The sequence below is a fragment of the Gadus morhua genome, chromosome 3 (genome assembly GCF_902167405.1).
Source record: "Gadus morhua chromosome 3, gadMor3.0, whole genome shotgun sequence".
NCBI classification, from domain to species: Eukaryota; Metazoa; Chordata; class Actinopteri; order Gadiformes; family Gadidae; genus Gadus; species Gadus morhua.
In genome coordinates this window covers 13,949,406-13,968,298 of record NC_044050.1, presented here as the reverse complement: position 1 = coordinate 13,968,298, position 18,893 = coordinate 13,949,406, and the positions used below count along the sequence as shown (strand labels likewise).

The 18,893-nt window shown below is 45.3% G+C and overlaps 1 protein-coding gene across 4 annotated transcripts in view; it reads right to left on the bottom strand.

Annotated features, from left to right (window-relative positions):
* Positions 1 to 16,181, bottom strand: part of mfng (MFNG O-fucosylpeptide 3-beta-N-acetylglucosaminyltransferase) — a 28,356-nt gene extending 12,175 nt beyond the window's left edge. For all 4 annotated transcript variants that reach the window (XR_003976249.1, XR_003976250.1, XM_030352710.1 and 1 more), the window contains exons 1-4: positions 15,247 to 16,181; positions 5,674 to 5,719; positions 4,606 to 4,708; positions 3,063 to 3,216 (exon numbers count right to left, since the gene is read on the bottom strand). Coding sequence is in view for 2 of the 4 variants with exons in the window: in XM_030352710.1 (XP_030208570.1) it covers positions 3,063 to 3,216; positions 4,606 to 4,708; positions 5,674 to 5,719; positions 15,247 to 15,603 (660 nt within the window). In the remaining 2 variants the exon portion in view is untranslated. The remainder of the gene's footprint in view (positions 1 to 3,062; positions 3,217 to 4,605; positions 4,709 to 5,673; positions 5,720 to 15,246) is intronic.
* Between the last annotated feature and the right edge of the window lie 2,712 nt (positions 16,182 to 18,893).

The following is an 18,893-nucleotide window of genomic DNA, read 5'->3' as shown; positions in this document are numbered from 1 at the left end:
GGCTGCAAGCCTAAGGCACACCACATTGAGAAATCAATGTGCACACCCGGTGTGCATTGAGAAATCAATGTGCACAGGTTAAACCAGCCATCACCACGCACACTCGCAGAGATCTCCTGCATGGTTCCACATCTCATTTACCATTCTCCAGCAACCTCTTTGTGTTGTTATTCTTGGACACCACCACCCTGCGACCTTATGTCTGGAGGAGCCCAGTGAAATCCACCTAGGTGGAGTGTGGCATGGTCATTGCTGCAGTCAACTAGCAGACTATTTACTGTTTACTTTTAGTCCTTTGACAGGCTTCTATCCAAAGTGACCGATAGTTGATTTTAGATACATGTCACTATGGATCTGATCAGGGGTTGGGAATCTTATCTAGAGTCTAGAACATCTACAGGCAGACATTGTTGGGATAGATGCCAGTAAGTTAAAACTCTGAGTCAAACACCGTAAACAAGACACTAAATCTGCCACCTCGCTACAGGTGTCCATCTAGTAGGCGTCCTAGCCCAAGGAACACAGACAGCCTGCATCCTACTTTCCTTTCCTCTCGCTGCCAATTCATCCCACTCCTCCATCCCACTCTCTTTACCTCCCTCCCCCCTCCAAAAACAACTGAAAACACAACGATAACAAAAAGCAGAGAAGGAAGAAGACAGCCTGAATGACCAGTGATTACGGCACCAACAAAGAAGTAGCCAGCAGAGGAGAGGGGTTGCATGGAGGACAAGGGGATTTACCGGGATGCAGAGGGAGAGAGAGGTGGATGGATGGATGGAGAGAGAGAGAGCGAGAGCGAGAGAGAGAGAGAACCAAGGATCCATTATCCTCAGTAAATGGGTGCAATCAGAGAGAGCATAATGTCACACATGGGAGATAGACAGAGTGATGGAAGAAAGAAAAGACAAACTAAAAGCCTGAGGGTAAAGAGGGGATGGTAGTGATGGTGGTGGAGGTGGAGGTGGAGGACAGAGCCTGGCCACAGTTTTACATGTTAACGTGCGCTAGCTATAGGATAGATGCATTATCTTGCTTGGTGAACGGATGTGTTTGCATGCACACACACACCAACACAATTGGGGATAAGGAGAGACAATAGATGTTTTTATCTTCACAAATCTTCACGTACACACCCACACCCAGCTTAACATACTCCCACTCATACGCACACACAGACACATACACATTGTTATTCAAACATTTGCATTTTAATATACGCATGTATTACATATCTCTTCATCCTCTGCACTGCGGAAAGATGCGCTTGGCAGCCCCCCCTGAGGGTTTTTCATCTGCATGTGTGTGTGTGTGTGTGTGTGTGTGTGTGTGTGTCAATATTAACCCCTATAAGTCACTTATCACTCAATGATCCCACAGATCAATAAGTGATTCCGATTGCCCAAATTTCAATGTCAGCAAATAGAGGGAAAGACCCCAATCCATCAGTCCAACCACTATTACCTCCATAAATACTGGCCAACCCCCCCGACCCCCATGTCCCTCACCCTCTCACTCACTCACCCCTACCCGCTCACCCTTACCCTCTCACCCTCCTTACTCTAACCGCACTCCCCATCACCCTCTTACCCCCCCCCCCCCCCCTACACACACATTTCCCTCAACCCCATCAACCTCTGGTCCTCATCAACTTTGACCTCACCCCCATCACTCACACATCCCCCTCCCATCATCACCCTCACTCCCGGCACGCACACATTACCCTCCCACCATCCCTCCCACCCCATCACCCTCACCTCATTAGGGTCACCCCCATCACACACACATCGCTCCTCACCTCATCCCCCTCACCCAATCAACCTCAACCCATTACCTTCACCTCATCACGCTGACCCCCATCAGACAAACATCCTCCTCCCCCCATCACCCTCACCCCCAGCACACACACATCCCCCTCACATCATCACCCTCACCCCCATCACACACACATCCCCCTCACATCATCACCCTCACCCCCATCACACACACACATCACCCTTACCTCGTCCCCACAATGCTGGCGGGAAGTCAAATGAAAAGTGTGTTGTGCACCCCCCCCCCCCCCCCCCCCCCCCCCTCCACATCAGCCCCCCTTCAACATCGTCACAGTGATCATGGCATCCCATACACTGAGTGGGAGCGTTATATTAAGTGGGAGTGATTTGCGGGGCACGCCGGGGGTCTTCTGCACGCCGCTGGAAGCGCTCCGATCCCACCTCGCCTCAAAGAGGTCACGCATGTAAATACCGTGGAGCTCAGGGGGGGGAAAGGTTCAGTACAGTTCATTAACCCCCCCCCCTGCACACACACCCTGCTCCACCGGCACCACCATACAACACCCACACACAAACACGTCCACACGCACACACACACACACACACACACACACGCATACATACATACAAACACACACACACACACACCCTGCTCCACCGGCACCGCCACCACCATGCAAAGCCCACACACAAACACGTCCACACACACACACACACACACACACACACACACACACACACACACACACACACACACACACACACACACACACACACACACACACACACACACACACACACACACACACACACACACACACACACACACACACACACACGTAATCAGCCAGTAGCTTCCCTTGATGCATCACTGGAGCATTGAAAGCCAGCCGAGCGGAGAGCAGAGTGAAAGAGACGAGAAGGAAAGAAGAGAGAGGAGACAGCAAGTTGAATAAAGAAGGAAGACAAATATGTCCATCCTACTACAGTATAACAAGGGAGGGAGGGGAGAGAGAGGGAGAGGAAGGACGAAGAATAGCGAGCATGACGCTGTGTGTTTGTGTGTGATTATATTGTACATCATGTCCCCGTTCTTACCAGCCACTCCAGGAGCATTACCAGCCACTGCTCCACTCCAAGGAGCAGGTAGTGTTTAAGAAGGTAGTGCTCCCAGAACCCTAATCAAGACACTATCCTGCCCTTGTGGGGTCAGGAGGACCCGACCCCAACCCTGAGAGACAAACCCCAGACCACTCCCCTCACTGCTCGCGCTTCGTGCGGCGTTACCGTGGTGTTGTCCTCCAGCAGCTCATGAGCAGTGATGGGCCGGTCCAGGCTGGGTCTGCCCACGTAGAAGCTGCCGTCCTGGGGGAAGGAGGCCAGCAGCGCCCGGAGCCCCTCCCCGTTGACGTAGTTGTCGTCGTCCACGTGACACAGCCACCTGGAGGCGGACAAGGGGGGGGAGGAGAGGGTGGAGGTTTGGTAAGATGTGGATGCACCGCAACCCCCCTATCCGTTTGTGCAAGCTCGCCGCGGGAAAAATACTGCAGCGGAAGAGAAGCGGAAGAGATGGTTCTTTTTTTACTGCTTTTTTTGATGTCCTGGTCACCAGGTTCAGAAATAGCATTTTGTCCATATGACAAGACACACCGCTTTGTGATTAAGTCGAGGTGTATCCAAGCAGACGTGATGTAAGGCGGCAAAATATGCAAAGTGCAAATGGTGGCCCACTGAGCATGCAATCCAGGAGGTCAGCGAACGCGATCAAGCACTTTACTCATGGATGTAGTGAGAGGTGGCCGGTCGCCTGGGCAGTGCATGCTCCACATAAACTGCTGGGGCTGGCACCCATGCTCAAACTGGAGAGCGGACATAGAGACCCCTATAAATGTTTGTGAAGTGGCCACGAGGTGCTTGGATGAGAGACACACAACTAGCGCTGCTAGACACACAAACTAGTGCTATTGGAAATCCATGTAATGTCCCGCGCTAGGTGGAGGGATTGATGGGTGCTCTTTTATAGCCCGAGCCAGGACAGCGATAATGACCGCTCCAGAGAATCAGCGGCCCCTGGCACAATTTCCATTTTTTTGTTGCTCCACATGACTCATTTAAAAGAAGGAATAAATAACACGGGCCGTAATCACGCCCGCTTTTGTATTGGTGTTCGTGCTATTGTGATGCAGCGTCACGCAGACTGCCAGGATCATTACAGAGAGCACCAGCGACATCAATAATTCATCAGCAATGCTACACAGAATGCAATCTCTTTCTTGGTGCTGAGTAAAGTACTGGGAGATATCCTACTTTACGGATACAGTACACAGTACAACGTGTTCTGCCTCAGATACCCCCACAGCACCCTAGGTACACATATGGTACCCCATCGTCCACACCCAATCAGACACCAAAATTGTTTCCCTTGGAATTTGGACCATACTATTACCAAAAGCATCTTCATTAATATTCTAGTGGCCTAAGAACTTATGGTATCATAATTTAGCATCACTATTAATATAGTAGAGGCCTAGAGGCATTTGAAATTGCAGAAGCTGAGGTGTACTTTGCTATTTCTGGTCTTAACTTTTATTGATCTAGCCTGGGAACCAGATGAATCTGCGAGTTCATTTTTATCATTTGATCTATCACATGCGTAAGGCCTCCCCAATCGTTCAGACAGATTTCCAGTAGACCTGGCCCTCATCAGGCCAATCCCCACTATTTATCTAATAAGGGATGGGTTTGATGGCTGTACAGAGGAGCGCCCCCTGATATAGAAGGATGGAGGTGGAGGAAGGCGCAGCAAAGTGGAGTTACAGAGGACCCTCACCTCTTGTCAGACGCCATGAAGTGGTCATACTCAGCAGACATCTTGCAGGACAGAGCCTGCTGGCTGTGGTCCGACAGACAGTCTGTTACCACCAGGTTAAAGCCTGGGAAGAGAGAGACAGTCTGTTACTTACAGGGGAGAGACAGTCTGTTACCACAAGGTTCAAGCATGGGAGACAGACAGTGTGTTACTACAAGGAGAGAGAAGCAGTCTGTTTACCACCAGGTTAAACCCTAGGGAGAGAGAGACAGTATGTTACTACCAGGAGAGAGAGACGATCTCTTACCACCAGGTTAAAGCCTGGGGATAGAGAGACAGTGTTTTACTACAAGGAGAGAGAGAGACAGTCCGTCACCGCCAGGTGACGGAGAGAGACAGTATGTTACTACCAGGAGAGAGAGACGATCTCTTACCACCAGGTTAAAGCCTGGGGAAAGAGAGATAGACTGTTACTACAAGGAGAAAGGGACAGTATGTTACTACACCAAATCAAAGCCTGGGAAAAGATACAGTATGTTACTACAAGGAGAGAGAGACAAATTCTGTTACCACCACGTTAAAACCTAGGTAGTAAGAGACTCTTTTAGAAAAAGAGAGAGAGAGAGAGAGAGAGAGAGAGAGAGAGAGAGAGAGAGAGAGAGAGAGAGAGAGAGAGAGAGAGAGAGAGAGAGAGAGAGAGAGAGAATGTTACTACCAGGAGCGAGAGACACTCTGTTACCACCAGGTTAAAACCTGGAGGGGAAGAAGGGGGAGAGAGGGGACAGAGACATTGCGTATACCAAAGATGGTAATAGAGGAAAGAGAGAGAGAGAGAGAGAGAGAGAGAGAGAGAGAGAGAGAGAGAGAGAGCGGGAGAGGGAGAGAGAGGGCAGAAAACTGAGTGGGGATACATATGTGATCAGAAAAGTTGTAGGAAGGAAATCGAAAGTTAAAAGGTGAAAGATGTGTGTGTGCTTGTGTGATCGTGCGTGTGTCTGTGTGGGGCTGGGGGGTTGGAAGAGGAGAGGCTTTATTTGCGCAGTATTACAGGATATGTTCTGAGACATGTTTTGGAGATCATAGAGCTACCTTCAGATGAGATGTCTTCATCTTTGGTGTCTGTGAAAATATATGTCTGTAAGAGAAGAGGGGAAAGAAGGGGAAATTGGACTTTGAATTGAAGCAAGGACAAAGATGTGACAGACCCAAACACAAAGTCACACACACACACACACACACACACACACACACACACACACACACTAAACACACACACTCACGCAAAAGTCAATATTGTTTGGAAGAAGACGAATCTGATCTGACAAAAGCGGGGTTCATCACAGTGTCACGTAACATCAAAATCACACACACACACACACACACACACACACACACACACACACACACACACACACACACACACACACACACACACACACACACACACACACACACACACACACACACACATAAACACACACACAACAGCACTCATACCCATAAGATCCGTCAGCTGCTAACCACAATCGAGCAAGCTAGAAGGATCAGAAAACAAGATTACTACTGCCCCCTGCTGGCCACTTTTGGTAATACGTCCATCCAAGTGATGGATACAAATCAGTTATGTTTTTGATGCCGCTTGATATTTGATGTAAATTGATGTAATCTCCATAAACTCATATTGATGGCCTGCTGGATACGTACTTTCCTCCTCCCTGAGCCACTGAAGCCATCATAATGTTGGTCAGTTCTGATACCACAATTTAAAAACTGCCACTGTGGTTTACCCAGGCTGTATTTCCTATCTGGCTCAAATGAATATACATGAGGGATCAGAAATCAAGGGAACTGTCTCCCTGATGTTTTCGCTATTTCTGTTGTCGTCCATGCATTAAACGAGAACAAAGACGAAATCTAAAGACATATATCCACTTTGTAGTGATGGACGTCTAACTGTGAGGGCGAGATAGAGAGGGAGGGAGATAGGAAGATCTATATTAATAAAATCACTGTGAGAGAGCCTGAGAACGACTGGGAGGGTACGACCTGAGTGTCACTGTGAGTGTGGGCCAACCTTTCATGTGTCTGGGAGGAGAGAGCGCGATAGAGCGGCAGAGTATTACCAGGGGTGAGGAGGAGGAGAACGGCAGGCGGCTGGAGATAGCAAGGTTAGCGGCAGGGCTAAAAGCTTTGTGTGCGAGGTGAGCAGCAAGTGAAACTGGATCCACCCAAATCTACCAGCCCTGTGTATACACAACTCCACTGTGCTGGAACAGGGCTGGTCTGGTACAGGCTTTGTTCCAGGCGACAGTGTGTGTGTGTGTGCGTGTGTGTGTGTGTGTGTGTGTGTGTGTGTGTGTGTGTGTGTGTGTGTGTGTGTGTGTGTGTGTGTGTGTGTGTGTGTGTGTGTGTGTGTGTGTATGCGTGTGTGTGTGTGTGTGTGTGTGTGTGTGTGTGAGTGTGTGTATGTGTATGTGTGACGTGTGTGCTCGAGTTTGTGTGTGTGTGTCTCAGAGAGTCAAGTGTGTGTGTGTGTTCGTGTTTGTGCGTGTTTGTGAGAGGGTGTTTGCCATACTGTGTGTGTGTGTGTGTGTGTGTGTGTGTGTGTGTGTGTGTGTGTGTGTGTGTGTGTGTGTGTGTGTGTGTGTGTGTGTGTGTGTGTATGTGTGTTTGTGTGGGTGTGCGTGCGTGACGCGTGTGTGACGTGTGTGACGTGTGTGTGTGTGTGTGTGTGTGTGTGTGTGTGTCTGTCTGAGACTGAGTGTGTGTGTGGGTGTGTGTGTGTGTGTGTGTATGTGTGTGTGTGTGTGTGTGTGTGGTTGTATAAGTGTGTGTGTGTGTGTGTTCGTGCTTGTGCGTGTGTGTGAGAGGGTGTTTGCCATACCGTGTGTGTGTGTGTGTGTGTGTGTGTGTGTGTGTGTGTGTGTGTGTGTGTGTGTGTGTGTGTGACGTGTGTGTGTGTGTGACGTGTGTGTTTGTGTGACGTGTGTGTGTGTGTGTGTGTGTGTGTGTGTGTGTGTGTGTGTGTGTGTGTGTGTGTGTGTGTGTGTGTGTGTGTGTGTGTGTGAGTCTGAGACTGAGTGTGTGTGTGTGGGTGGGTGTGTGTGTGTGTATGCGTGTGTGTGTGTGTGTGTGTGTGTGTGTGTGTGTGTGTGTGTGTGGTTGTGTAATTGTGTGTGTGTGTGTGTGTGTGTGTGTGTGTGTGTGTGTGTGTGTGTGTGTGTGTGTGTGTGTGTGTGTGTGTGTGTGTGTGTTTGTGTTTGTGCGTGTGAGAGGGTGTTTGCCATACTGTGTGTGTGTGTGTGTGTGTGTGTGTGTGTGTGTGTGTGTGTGTGTGTGTGTGTGTGTGTGTGTGTGTGTGTGTGTTTGTCTGTGTGTGTGTCTGAAAAGAATAATATCAATTATAAATATTATATTACATATGGTTTAGGAGAACCTCTCTCAGTCTCCAGCACAAGCTTTTAGGCATCACATAATATAAAAATACAATCTACACTGAATCAACATTCAGTTAATGTGCAGTTTAAGGACGTGACGAACAGACTGAAGATAGATACGGCTGTTTGCAAGGGTATGCATGGGACTAGATATGTGTGCGTATGTTTGCGTGTGTTTGAGAGCGTGTGTGTGTGTGTGCGCGCTAGCGTGTGACTCTACATGTGTATGTGTTTGTGGGTGTGTTTGTATGCTATGTGTTCTTAGTGTGAGCCATCCATGTGTGTGTGTACGTGTGCATGTGCATGAGGAAGAGACGGATAACAGACAGACAGGGAGAGTGATAGCAGAAGTTTTCCAGACCCCCAGCAGCGCTACATAAACAGACACTCATTATTGTCACCTCACCAAAATAACCTCAGCCAATAGTAAGCCTCCTTTCAACCTCAACATAGCTCTGATTCACGGGTCACAAGTGTATTCAGGGTTATTCTCTGTCTATAGACTGTCAATCACTGTTTTAATCAAAACATGACGAGCCCAATGAAAACCCAAAGGTTAAAGGGCACGCTTAGGGATAGGCTGTCCACAAGCTTTCATCCTGGAGGTTTCTTAAACAAAAACACACACACACACACACACACACACACACACACACACACACACACACACACACACACACACACAAGCGCACATACAAACACACACGCACACAACAGAAAAAAATCACAGAAGAAAATTGTCTCAGTAAACAAACACACAGCCTGAAACACACTCAAACACACCCATACACACAAACACACACACTACACACACACACAACCCTCATCAACTAGTCCATCAGAAATGAACCAGACAACAGGAAAGAGGAACTGGTTCTGTGTTAGGAGAGGTGACGTGTGAGTATGCCGTTGTGTAAAGGTCTACAGGGGGACCTTTTGGGCCCAGCTGCTCCTAGGGTTAGGCTGTGGACCCCTCTGGCCTCCAGTGTTTCTGAGGCGCACAGAGGGGCTAGAGGCAGCTCCACCACAGCCATCATGTCACGAGAAACCTCACCTTGGTAACATGATTATGAATATATGACTCATGAATATATGACTAAACCTCCCTGCTTTGTTTCTCACTTAGTTCACCTCTCTCTCCCGCTCTCTCTCTCCACTTCTATACCTCTCTTTCTCTCCCTCTCTCATCCTAGCTTATAAGATGTTCACAGAGGACTTAAGTGAAGCCTGTGTTGACACCGTCCGGTTCGGGTGCGGGTCAGTAAGGAGCAGGAAAGGGGTTACCGAGGTCTTGTTCAGGGATGAACACTGGCTAGGGACTTCAGACGTTCAGGGTCGAACCCAGCACCTCTCAGATGAGAGTTACCACTGGGAGATCCTAGTTCCCAGCATGCCGAGCGACCATCAGCTGATGGATGAGGAGCGCTACGAGACATGTCAGCTGACAGACCTACCATTTCCACGGCAGCACAGGTGCGTGGTGGTGTGTATGCCTGTGTGTGAATATGTGTGTGCGTGCGTGTGTGTTTGTGTGTGTGTGCGTGCCGTGCGTGTGTGTTTGTGTGTGTGTGTGTGTGTGTGTGTGTGTGTGTGTGTGTGTGTGTGTGTGTGTGTGTGTGTGTGTGTGTGTGTGTGTGTGTGTGTGTGTGTGTCTGTGTGTCCACTTCCATATTCTCCACATAAACCAAACTTCTGTCAGGGAACCTACTTATTTCTCTGACATTCCTCCCCATTTCCCTTGACCTCTCTCCACCCACTCTCTCCATCCCAGGAAGGAGGAGAAAGAGGTGGAGGAGGTTATGCTTCTCTCCTACCCTGGCGTCCACTGAGGGTTCTCTCAGGGTGCCCAGGGGGGTCCCTGTTCACCCAACCCCCCCCCGTGGTAATTTATCCCCTGTCCTGCTGCTCATAACTCAGCACGGGAAAGAAGCCATTCGAGCTCCAGAGCTCTTATGCCTGCAGCTGCACAAGCTCCTGCGGAGCCAAGATGGCTGCTTCTACTGCCAAGTGGAGGGCAGCTATCAACTCTACTCTATCTATTTGTGTTGTATTAGCATTGGTATAAGTAATTTATCAGTGTAAGTTTTAGTAAGATATCAGTCTTGGTATGGGTTTTAATGTTAGTGGTATTGGGTGTTTATATTAGTATTGCTAAAGGTATAGGCCTTAGGGGCTTTTGCATTGTGAGGGATTTGTCAAATCTATATGGGCTGTTAAATATACTAGAGTTTTTGCTCGCATCTTGCGCGCGCTCAACCTCTAGTTGTAATTAAACCGTTAGCAATAATGTAGAAACCCCAGTCGATAAAGTAACACATTTCTGAGCGCATAATATAATAAAATTGTGCCTATGATTGTACAACGTATAACATTCGTTCAACACAAATGACGCTTAAAAGCAGTGCCGACATTTTTATATTTTTTAACTATTCAGCAAACAAAAGGCAACAGGCTGATTATCATTTAGGGGGCCACTCAATGACATGCAGAACCGTCATCAACACGCTCACTGAAGCGGTTTGAGAAATTCCGACTTTCTACTCATCATTCACATATACGGTCATTTACATTTCCTACAGAGAAAATACTGCCTCAGGGGTATTCTTTTTTAGGGTAAAAATGTCAGGATATGTTTTTCACACACACGGCCCATCAGGAGAATATCAGCACTTACACATGTTTCTGAAAGCAGCTAGTGTGTGAGCATTTGATTACATTATATAATTTGTCAATTTAAGGTAACAGGGGTAATTGTTCATCGGAAAGTGTAGTATAGCCTACTATGCATGAAAATCAATTATTAAATAGCTTTTACTGTTATTCAGGGCTGAAAAGTGCATTGACATTTTAAAATGCAAGGCAACTTCTATTGGTTAGTTGAAGAGTAATAATTATTGTGATTAAACATCTCTTCCAGTGTCCTGGCCAAGACAGGCAGCAGTAGCCTACAGTCACACATATCATACACACAAAACATCAGAAAAATAATACAACTAAAACTAGGGATCGGCCGATATTCGCGTTTTTTACGTGTATCGGTATCGGCCGATACGCGGTTGATTATCGCCGATATTTTTTCGCTTTTTTTTTTTTTTTTTTTTTTTTTTTACTTGTTCTACCTCACCTGTTTTTAATATTTGTTAAATATTGCTCATCTAATTTTTCTTACTTGTTTTACCTCACCTGTTTTTACTATTTGTTAAATATTGTTTTTTATATTGAAGTTCAATAAATGTTCCTTTTTTTAAATTGAGACTTGTAACATTTGTTATCAGTGTAATTTTTATGATTGAGGGAGCAAAAGCAGTATCGGCTCTAAATATCGGCTCTAAATATCGGTATCGGCGTATCGGAGTATCGGCTAAGGCTGATGAAAAAATATCAGTATCGTATCGGCCCTAAAATATCTGTATCGGTCGATCCCTAAAAAACAGTCCACAGGGGTGAAGGGGGGATATCAATATGGCAAAACATTTGGGGAGGCTCAAGGGGGCGAGTAATATTAAGTTTGGGCAACAAAGTGTAAAGACATTTCGGGAGGCTAAAGGAGGAGTGTAACATTACATTCGAGCAACAAAGTGTAGTCTTGTGGTGGACTCTATAGAAATAATTTAACATATTGTGGTATGGACATGTTTTCGTTCTGTGTTATAGGGACACTGTCTCTTTAAGAATCATGTGAGTTCTGTGTTACGTTAATAAAGTTTTCATTTCGGCGCAAACCTATACCCTGACACATTATATCTGTGATAGGCCCTAGGTCTAGCTCTAGTAGTGATAGAGCCTGAGTAAAGTTTAAGTCATTTTTTAGTCATTCATCTTGAAATTATTTGACATTATGTGGGAACATGGTTGTGTTTGACCTGCCACTGTCTGTTTCTCATGCGGGACGTGGCTGAAAGTTTTGATTAGCTTTGGGTACGTTATACTTAAGTTTATTTAGGACTTTACATGACTAAAATCTATTAAGTACTCGAAATGACGGGAGTAATGCCTACAAAAAACTCCCATGATGCATTAGGATGTACAAGCCCTATTACAACTGGCTGATTGGGCACTCTCTCCTCTACCTAGCTCTGCTCATTAGGGTTCTCCTCATTTATCTCAACTAGCGGCAGGTGTTCCCCATTAGCTCCTCAGCCCTGCTCTATCGTCCGTTTCTCAGCTAGTTTGTTGCCGCCGGTCCGCCGCTGATTACCTGCAGACCTGTGTCTCCACCAACACCTAATTATGCCTTCTGTTCTGTTAATCTACGCTTTAAACTCCTACTCTGGTTAATGTTAAGTCATCATGTGAATATTTTTGTTTTTGTATTTGCATTGGTATCACAATCCGATGCAGCCTATGTGAGTGACTCTTACCAACATATTTCTCTCACCTTGAAAGGAATTTGCAGTAATTCAATCAGGATTTTGATAGATCAGAATAGTTATGCCAGTATATCTATGAACCTTAATGGAGCCAACCAATCAAGATATTCATTGATAAAATGTCCAGTATAGCTATCCCCCTAAAGATATTACATGTGTCTAAATCAGGATTAGGCCTACAATCTATCATAAAAGCTGGTGGATCAACCCACACAGTCTTGATTCTAGGTACATGAATGGTGTGTCACCAGCTCAGCTTCACACACAATCAGCTGGGAGCTGACTGATCCACCACTCTCTACAGAGGACGCACTCCATGAACAGAGGATGCATTAGGACGTACTACATAGGTTCACAGCCTACTGGTGGGCTGTTAACTCAGGACCTTCCACCATCACTCCTCCACTATGCTGCCCCAGGCTCAATGGCGGGGACTCAAAGGGTTCATGCATTCACCATGTAACGCCTGGTCGCTGGAATGAAGAGGCGCTTAAACTCTTGTGGTTAAAAACAGATTTCGCCCTTGACTCTAGTGACAACCCCATCCTTGTTCGGTTCGGTTGTGTTTCCGGTGTGTGTTTGTTGTTTCGGTTTTGTTTCCAATGCAGGAATGGCTGAACGCTTTAACGCTACACGACATACTGACCTGGGGAATATCCCTGCTTTCTCCTCTTTCTCTGTGTGTGTGTGTGTGTGTGTGTGTGTGTGTGTGTGTGTGTGTGTGTGTGTGTGTGTGTGTGTGTGTGTGTGTGTGTGTGTGTGTGTGTGTGTGTGTGTGTGTGTGTGTGTGTGTGTGTGTGTGTGTGTCTCTCTCTCTCTCTCTCTCTCTCTCTCTCTCTCTCTCTCTCTCTCTCGCTCTCTCTCTCCCTCTCTCTGACACATAAACAGTGTGTATTACACCCTAGCTTGGCATGACACACGCAACATCCCACCCTGACACCACTTTCAAAACTGTCTTATACCCACGTCAGTTAACTGTTAAATAATTACTTGGCTATATATTATAATATAGCTTCAGCACATAGGGATCATGGCAGGTTTAGGGTTATGGGTAGTGGGTAAGAGTTAGGTTTTTGTATTGTAGTTCAGTTCTAACTAAAGTTACTCTGGTTGCACTGGAACACCATATCCAATACTGAATAGTGGTTAGGGTTAAGCCTGATGCTAATAAATAATGTATTCATTAATACCTGAAATAACGTGAACACAATTAACTTTTTTAACATGAACACCATTATTAAAGATGAATACCATTAGGTTATGGTTATTATACCATTAGTTAACTCTTAATTAACTATTAGCTAACGCTTATTAGTGTCAACTAATGTTACTTATTACTTGTAACCCTTATTGTGAATTGTGTTACACACTATTTTAGGTGTCGATCCTGTGAGAAATCAGAGTGAGGGTGTAACCATAGACCGCACAAAAGGGTTGTAAATAAAATATTCAAAACCAAGTCAACTTTCTCCTTGGCCTGGGCCATAGGAGAGGTTGAAGGCCAAAGTGTACTACTCTGTATCGTAATTCGTAATCTGACTCCTATTATTTGGTATTTTATTGGTCGTTAATTTGCAAAGTAATCAAGGTACAAAATATATAAGGTGCAGTGTAAATAAGGTGCAAAGTGATTCCGTAAATTAATTAGTTAGAGGACCAATCACAGCCCTTGCCGTCACCGTTGCGTCGACGGAAAATAAAAAAATGTGGATGCGCACGTAGAGCTACGGAGAGGGTCTCCGACGACGGAGAGGGCTCTCCGTGTCTCCGTACAGCACTTTACGGAGTAGTATAAACCAGCCTTAACTGTCTTTAGACTATTTTCAAGACAGGCTCATGGTTGGCATCTTGTACTCACCGCCGGCGGTTTATTGCTGTAATGTTTCACTGAACAATGCAGTCGGAAAATATGATGAGCGGTAATGAATGCTCTTCCTGTACACAAATATACAATGCAGTGCTGAAGTCAGTCACAACAACCCTGCTGACAGATGGCAGAGAAAGACACCCATTTTGTGGAAAAAATATATGCAGCCTACATATTTTTAGAACTCTGAATTGTGTGTGTGTGTGTGTGTGTGTGTGTGTGTGTGTGTGTGTGTGTGTGTGTGTGTGTGTGTGTGTGTGTGTGTGTGTGTGTGTGTGTGTGTGTGTGTGTGTGTGTGTGTGTGTGTGTGTGTGTGTGTCTGTGTCTGTGTCTGTGTCTGTGTGTCTGTGTGTGTGTGTTCTGGGTGCAAACTTTTCTTTCTGTGTCTGCCTTTGGGTATAAAAGTTCAGCCACTCCACTTCCTTTTCTTTGCTTAGCTTCCGTTTCAGCGCAGCTACCAGTTTCTCTAGCTCACTTCCCTTTCAACACCGCACATTGTGTGTGTGTGTGTGTGTGTGTGTGTGTGTGTGTGTGTGTGTGTGTGTGTGTGTGTGTGTGTGTGTGTGTGTGTGTGTGTGTGTGTGTGTGTGTGTGTGTGTGTGTGTGTGTGTGGGGGGGGGGGGGGGGGGGGGTGTATTGTGCGCATGCATGGGTTTCTAGACACGTGTTTCAACATTAATGACAGTGATGGACATCACTTGAAATAAGGAGAAGTAGCCACACTGTGACTAGAAACGCTATACTGGTCTTTGTTGTTGATTAATGTGTTGGCCAACTTTCACAACCATCTTGTGGAATTAAGCCACAGGTAAAACCTGGATGTCATATCGCAGATATAAAAAACAAGATCTTTCTGTATTGGAATGTATTTTCTGGATGTTGTATTAGCGCTACAGGGCCCATCGCCAATAACTAACAATCAATCAAATACAAGTCGACAAGCCTTGTCAGTCAGATCATCGATTAGGAAAGTGCCGAATCAACTCACGTGCGTCTTGGTCCGCGCTATCCACGTCTCCATGAGAAGGGCCAGACGAGTCTTATGGAATTTACCACTCGTCTTCACCGCCAAGAATATATCAGCCAACTTCAGCTGCGACTGGTCGACGAACCTGCGCTCGGGAGCACTGTTTCTCCCGGGGAGAAGGTCACGGCGTGGTGCCACCTCGCTGGCCGGGCTCGGCGCGTCCCTCCCCGGGGCCCGCGCCTCCTGGATGGACCGCTGGAACAGACCCGGCAGCGGACCTCTGTGATGACGCGATCGCAGTTGACCGTCCAAGTAGATGATTACGAAAAACGTGACCACAAAACCTGGGAAGATGAGAAGTTTCCATCTCGCATGCATGTTACTAAACAACCCAAGTATTGGAACTTTTTTTCGGTCTATGAACGATATGGAGGCGCGCGCTCAGAGCGCTTCGATTACATCCTCCACTTCCTAATCTGTTCTTTCTGTGATCAAACTTTATCTTCCTGCTTCGCGACGACAAATCAAAGTGGCGTCAATTTTCTACCTGCGGTAGGAATGTCATTTCGATTCAGTTGACTTCAAATGTCAGTTGTCAGTTGGATGAATTTATCCCCTCTATGGAATTATATGACACATGTACACGCGCACGGCTTGACGCACGCTCATTGCTTAGCCTATGTGGTAGGCCTACGTTTAACGGCAGATTACGTGACGTATGATTTTTTTGTAATGAGGCATAAATGTTAATTGAAATGCATTTTCCCATCAAACCATATCTATATATAATAGATATGGTATTTCAGTATAAAATTATGATTTTGAATGCAAAATTAGTTTTGTGTTGTTTTTATTAGAAGGTAAAAATGAAAATGTGGTGTGAGTAACATTGATGATTCATCAAATGTAAATATTAGTTAAATAAAGCAGAGGTGTTTGGGGCAACTTATAAATGCCTTGGCATTATTTTGTACTTTTTTGTATTCTACTTCTTCAAATATCTTTTCTCATTTTACACAATATTTCCATGAGAGCAAGTGATAAAAGATGGCACAAGTAAGGAATATAATCCAAAAACAGCTGTGAAAAAATACATATGCAGAATTGTAATGATCATTCCTTAAGAATACTTCTTAGACATAAAACTCCCTGATTTATATTTTATATTTCAATAATATTTAAATATTTGAATTTTACTTTAATGTCATGTCACACCGCAGGACATATTTTGTCTGGAGCGGTGAGAAAAGCTTCATAAATGACATAATATGAAAATAAATATGCTAACCTCTAGCATTTTCAAAAACTACATCATTTGAACATTACAAATTCATACAATTCTCAAGAAATGTATAGCTTGTTTTAAAAAATGCCGTTTCACCCCCATTTGTCATCTACCCTTATAAATGATTGTATTCAAACGGTTCTCTTAGCTTTGGATGTCAGTGTGTTCACCTCACCATCAGCACACACACACACACACACACACACACACACACACACACACACACACACACACACACACACACACACCCACACACACACACACACACACCCACACACACACACACACACACACACACACACACACATACACACACAAATCCCGCCCTGTTCCTTCCGCTGACAACCGCCCACCAAGTCAACTTGGAACAGCTCAACAAGTCATCAGCTTTTGAAGCACAAAGAAGAAAAGGCGAGGATTAAGCATTCAATAAATATACTTAATCAGTCAATGAATATTGTTATGAGTATTTTAGGATGAGCTTTTCGTTAAAACCGAATATTATATTAACTAGAGTTTCCGCGAGTTTGTTGCGCCCGCTCAACCTCTAGACTTTCTACTCCTCATTCACTTATAATCTGATTTACATTTCCTACGGAGAAAATACTACCTCAGGGGTAGTATTATTCAGGAAATTTTCAGGGTACACATGTCAGGATATGTCGGTCACACATACGGCCCATCAGGAGAATAGCAGGACTTACACATGTTTCTGAAAGCAGCTATTGTGAGCATCTGATTATACTATAAAATGAGTCAATTTATGGGTAACAGGGGTGATTGTTCAATGGAAAGTGTAGTATACTATGGATGCAAATCAATTTCTCATACTATTATTCTACTATTGGTTAGTTTAAAATAATAATCATCATTGAGATTAAACATATCTTCAAGTGTCCTGGCCAAGACAGGCAGCAGTAGCCTATTGTCCCACATCACACAAAACATAAGAGAAATATGACAACTAAAATAGTACGCAGGGGGGAGAGGGAATATCAATATCGCAAGACATTTAGGGAGGCTGAAGGAGGAGAGTTATATTAAGTTTGAGCAACAAAGTCTAAAGACATTTCGGGAGGCTCAAGGAAGAGAGCAATATTACATATGAGCAAAAAAGTAGTCTTGTGGTGTACTCTATAGACATAATTCACCAATTATTTACATGTTTTCGTTCTGTGTTATAGGGACGCTGTCTCTTTAAGATCACGTGACTTGTGTGTTATAGGTAGCAAACACCCTTGCGGGGAGCCGCTATTAGTCATGATCTGATCAGAAAGAGAATAGCCCAGCTTCACCTGGTGGACCATCTGACTTAGGAAGTCAAGGAGCCAGAGCATCAGGCCTCCATCCAGTACAAAGTCGTCATGCAGCCTCTGAGCCAGGGTATTAGGGTGGATGGTTTTGAATGCAGATGAGAAATAGAAGAATATAATTTTGATGTTTGTTTTTGGCGCTTCCAGGTGTGTGTAAACAAGATGCAGCAAAGTTAAAATAGCATCATCAACCCCACTGCTGGACTGATAAGCAAATTGTGGAGGGTCTAGTAGATGATCCTTAAATATATTTTTTCACTTCCTTTCGAAAGCATTTCATTACCAATAAAGTTAATGCTGTTGGGCGGTAGTGTATGTGCTGAGTCGGTTAAGGAATCTTGGGGATGCAGATAATAGTTGATGTTTTCCATAAAAGTGGAACAGTGCACTGATCAAGAGAGGACTGGGAAATATCTGTGAAAACTGGGGACAGTTGTTCAGCACAGAATTTTAACACATTGCCATAGATGTTGTCTGGGCCGGGGCACTTGTGTGTTAACTCTCTTGAACATCACATATTGATAGACTGTGTGTGTGTGTATGCGGTGTGTATGTGCGTGCGTGCGGTGTATGTGTGCGTTCGCACGTGCTGTGTGTGTGTGTGTGTGAGCTGCAGGCTGCTTGGCACATGCGCACTGACCAACTTGAGTAACTTGTGCTACAGGCCTGCTTAGTAAGATTTGTTATTGGAAAAAAAAGCATACAAAAAGAGAATGTGTCACAGAGACAACCATCCAAGGGTAACCCCGGCATGTATTTGACTATTTTTATACTCAAAGAAGAACTTTCAGAGATTTAATATCGGTATGGGGTCACAGTGTCATGGTGTCCTGGTGTATGCCTTCAGGCACACTGTGGGCAGATTCTGATTCAGGATTAGAGCAATGAGAATCAGAAAGAGCTTAGTTTCCAGGTAAATTCACACACACAAGGATTTTTTTCTATTTTTCAAGCTACTGAAATTGCAGGTTCCCATCCCGGCTCTGGGGTTTCAACCCGTCACCTGGGAGACCAACCACACTCCCCTGCCTCTCATTTACAGGTAGACATCCTGATAGGAGTAGCTGTCC